The 4,810-nt window shown below is 38.2% G+C and overlaps 1 gene segment (V, D, J or C); it reads right to left on the reverse strand.

Moving 5' to 3' along the window:
* Positions 1 to 1,192: 1,192 nt before the first annotated feature.
* On the reverse strand, positions 1,193 to 1,873 carry LOC103271061. The segment is given in 2 exon segments: positions 1,193 to 1,515; positions 1,641 to 1,873. Coding segments are annotated over 2 exon segments (378 nt in total).
* Positions 1,874 to 4,810: the final 2,937 nt, after the last annotated feature.

Here is a 4,810-nt window from a genome sequence, read left to right on the forward strand (position 1 = left end):
TATCCCTTCCACATAATGATTAAGTGCTGCTGTTTATATTCAACTAATGCCTTGGTAGGTCAGACAACAACCAGTTCAAGGTGACTTGTTGGCACATGGTCAAGCATTCAGTCTCAACTAAGGCCCAGTAGTAGGCCAAGAGCTGTTTCTCAAAAAAAGAGTCTTTATCAAAAAAAAAGAGAGATAGCGTATTTATTCATGAAACATTGCTGAATTTGCTCCAAAATCCTAAGAGCACACACTGTGATTTACCTACAGAGGCTTGCCAAAAACTTCAAACAGTATCTCTATCTGCCACTGACACTTTAAACATTAAAATGGAGCACAAGGCCTAAGTTTCACAGCAGTTTTCCAACAGCCTGGACCTATTGCAGAGCCTTGTCCTGTTCTGGGTCCCACTCCAAACTAGCAGCTTTTAAGGTAACTCAATAAATGAGTAGAATAACATATCCAAATAAGGAATATGTTGCCTCCAAAATCCAAAGAGGTCCACTAGTATTGAGCCTTGTGTTTGATTGATGGGAGGATGTAACAATTTATCTTTTACCTTAGAAAGACCATCTTCACAGCCACCACACCACTAGATTCCTAAACTTTCACTGAGGAAGTAGTCACATTTTTGTTGGATTTATTTCCCACCCTTTGGCACTCAAATGTCTTATTAATAAATCTAGAGTATTTATTTCTTGCTTATTAGGATCAAACAGCATAATGGCATCAATGTAATGAACCAGTGGGATGGGAAAGACGATCAAGTGTGATGTCTTGTGGGATGGGAAAAACCCTGCAAACTAAATTAAAAAATGAATTATGATACCGAAGGTTTATTGTTAGTTCTGCCAGATTAAAGCAAAATGGTTTTGGTGAACTTTATGAACAGGAATGGAGAAAAATGTAGATCAATATGGAGGTGGCAGATGGACATTTGCTAGGTTGGCAAATCAATAGATGCATACCAGACACTAGGACACATGTCAATTTGCTCAAGCAATTTTGAAACTACATCTGGTACAATTGCAATCACCACCTGGTTAAACTTACAATAATCCATTGTCGGTCTCCAAGATACATCTGTCTTCTACACAAGCCAAATAAGTGAGTCAAATGGGAATGTAGTGAAAATTACCCCTCTCTGCATCCTTCAAGTCCTTTATAGTGTAATTAATTTCTGCCATTTCTTGAGGAATGAAGTTTATGTTATGGCTTGTAACACTGTGGGAGGAGCTCTGTCATACTGTTCACAGAAATAAGTGGCAACATCTTCAGGCTGCAGGTTGCTGATGGTGAGAGTGAAATCTGTCCCAGACCCACTACCACTAAACCTTGATGGGACCCCAGTCTGTAAACTAGATGCCCTGTAGATCAAGAGTTTAGGACGTTTCCCTAGTTTCTGCTGATACCAGGCCAACCAACTGCTAATGCTCTGACTCGCCCGGCAAGTAATGGTGACCCTGTCTTCTAGAGATGCAGACAGGGAGGATGGAGACTGGGTCATCTGGATGTCACATCTGGCATCTGAGATTGGAAACATAAAAAATAAATGTTGACACAATGAATCATGTTATTATAGAACTTCCCTGAAGTACCAGGCAGTATTGAGCACACAGGTTGAGCCAATTCCTAGCATTCTTCCTCCTTACCTGGGAACCAGAGTAGCAGGAACCCCAGGAGCTGAGTGAAGACCCTCATGCCCATGCTGTGTCCTGACTGGGACTAACACTTCTACTGGATGTGACCAGCTTATTAATAAGTCTTGAGCAGTGGGCTATGCTTTGGGAACATGCAAATCAGCAGGAGATGGGGCAGGCTGGGCACAGCTGCAGAGTTGACTCATTTCAGTAACTCAGCACAGTTGCAGTGTCCCCAGGTGTCCTAGGTCAGAACATGGAAGCATAGATTTACCTGCAGAGACCCTGTTCTTTCCTAGAGGTCACAGGACAGAATCAACCCACTATCTTGTGAGTAGGGGATTATTTCTTTCTTCTTCAAAGTTCAGGACATGCTTCTCTTGCTATTTCACAATCTAATACTGAGTCTATCAGTTTTGGCACAACCAAGAACCTGAAAGAAATTCTATCAGCTTCTTGCTTTGGTTACCTGTGCACATTACTGAGGCAAGAAAGGCTTTCCTGTGGTTAAATCCCTAAAATACTTGGTGTAATAAATTATAATTATCAGACCTGCAAATAAGAGAATGCTGAAATCCTCCCTAGAGCAACTTCTCTTGTGAATCAGCTGTGTTCCTAAACCTGTATATAACCTCATCACCAAATCTCTCCCAGTTCCTAAGAAAACACACTTTCCAATGACTGAGTACAGTGTGTAGGGCACAAGCAGGTTAAGGAGACAACTACACAAGAAGGTGAGGCTAAAACTGCACAGGGTGTTGAGTTTATGGGAATGGTATCCATGTGTAGTGGAAGGAAATATTCAACCTGATATGTTGAACAAGACTTAGATGAAGAGAATCTCTCCACCTGTGAGTGGAGGCACTGCTGACCCAGTGTGTATGAAGGATGGAGTGGATGAAGTGTGTATTCCCATGGATGTGGGCCCCAGTGTACAGGAATCCAAGCTCAGTGCGGATGGAGAAGCCAACCATAGAGAGGTGTAAAGTTAGTGGTGTCCTAGCAAGGGTTATCAAAGCTGGAGCAGGGAATGTATGTGTGGCAGAGGGGAGGTTGTCTGTAAGCGGTGTGCATGGCAGTGACAACAGGAGATTGGTTTCATTCAGGAGCATTTTTGGTCATATAAGTAAATGAATGAGAAATTATTAGAGTCAGGATTCTTACGGCTGGAGAAAAAATTGCAAATTTAGAAAAATACAACTACTGTACATCAATAAAAATATTTTAAGTGAGCAATAAAAAGGAAAGGGAAGCCATTGCCTTGCTAGACACTGGTGTGGCCATGTGCTTTTTGAGCTATAGCCATTGCCATGCTTCCTGGCTTTGGCCCCCTCCCTCACCTTGGGGAGGTAAATCTCTCTCTCTCTCTCTCTAATTTACACAAAATAAACTATATTTTCTAATCTAAAAAAAGAAAGGGAAATTATTAGAATAAACTGATTTGATTGGAAAGGAGATATCATAAACATACAGTTGTACATAGACTTAAATGTATCTGCATATTGATAAAGAGACAAATGATAAATGATTTGATTGATTAATGGATTTCCTTTAATTTAAATGCAATAATCTTTCAGTCTCAATGAACACGCACAGTGCCCCCATTTTAATTTCTAAATACTATTCACCACTAAAAAAAAAACCTCCAACAATCCTTGGAGAAATGACTGATTCCAGGTTTAGGATAGAAACTTTAGGAGAGGAAAAGTATAAAATGAGCTTGTACTGTCTTCTACCAGAGACTAAGGAGTCATTCAAATAATGATGTAATCATGGCAAAGGTGAAGAGGAACCATTTGGAATGGGTTCAATGGCCAAATCTGGGGAATTTTGAGTATCAAAATAAATGCAGGTAGCATAACCACTGAAGAAAATATAAACCCATGAGATCATACTTATACTTTAATGTAAACTGGGGTATTCATAAAGTATCAAGAAACTTTTCAACAGATTCTTATTAATTTCAAATAATAAAAAAACACTATGCAGTGAAGTATGACAAACACCACCATAATTCTGGAATCAATGCAAACATCATCAGTAACGGGACACAATGGGAAGAATGCACCACCTGGTAGAATGCTATGGGAAGAGCAGAGCATAACTTCCAGATGTTCCCACCAAAGATGCACTAGCTGAGTCTTCCCATACAAAAAAATTGAGAAACATTCTCAAAATAATTGGTGTGGTAAGATCATGATATTCAAGAAAAACTGACCAATGATTCCAAACTGAAGGAAACTAAAGAAACATGGCACCCAAAGGCAGCATATGATTCTGGGCTGGACCATAAGAGAAAGTACTGGGACAACTGTCAAATTTGAAATGAACCTAAGTATTAGATGATGTAATAAATTTTAATGTCTACTGTTTTCATATCAAGGTTGTATTGTAGTGATGGAAGAGAATGTTCTTGCTTGTAGGAAACACAAAGATTTTTATCTTACAGGATGGGGCTATCAGGTTATCCATTTATTCTCAAAAAGTTTAAGGGAAAAAAGTATGATTTTTTAATTTTATAAAAATATAGAAATAGTTCTTCAAAGTATGCTGAAGACATTTAAAGTGTCATCCTTAGTACTGTTATATGACTGAATCATTTACTGCAGATATACAAGATAACATTATGCTTTCTTTGTTGCTTATTTACATTTATTTACACATTTTAGTTTTCTATTTCTGCATTATACTTTGAAATAATTTTTAAAGACAATTTGAACAATTGATGTTTTCATCGGATTAGGCCTTTACATAATATTTTAGAAAAATACACATAAAATTTGGATAAAACCTCTTTTATATAGTCTTAAAGACTTTGGGGAGTGTCAAACTAACCAGGGAATGTATTCTGCTAACTTAAAAACTGTTTATTTGTTTGTTTTTCTTTTAATTGACCACTTGTATACCAAATCCTGAATTGTACTACACATCTTTCAAATAAATAAATAAATATTAAATAAATATATTATGTTTTCTTAAAGGCTGTGTCACTCACACATACATCACTGTACAAATCCATAGGTCTCCTTATTTCCCGGGGAACTAAATGGTCTGTACTTTGTTTTTAGTTACTTCCATATTCGACCCTCTTGCTCCATTGGCCTTACTTTCCACAGTTCATCAGTCTGAAGCCTCTAACTAGCCATAGCTGATTTTCTAAAAAGAGGGGGGAAAAAACACCA

The sequence above is a fragment of the Carlito syrichta genome, unplaced genomic scaffold, assembly GCF_000164805.1.
Source record: "Carlito syrichta isolate Samal-C Ts95f unplaced genomic scaffold, Tarsius_syrichta-2.0.1 Scaffold311148, whole genome shotgun sequence".
Lineage (NCBI taxonomy): Eukaryota > Metazoa > Chordata > Mammalia > Primates > Tarsiidae > Carlito > Carlito syrichta.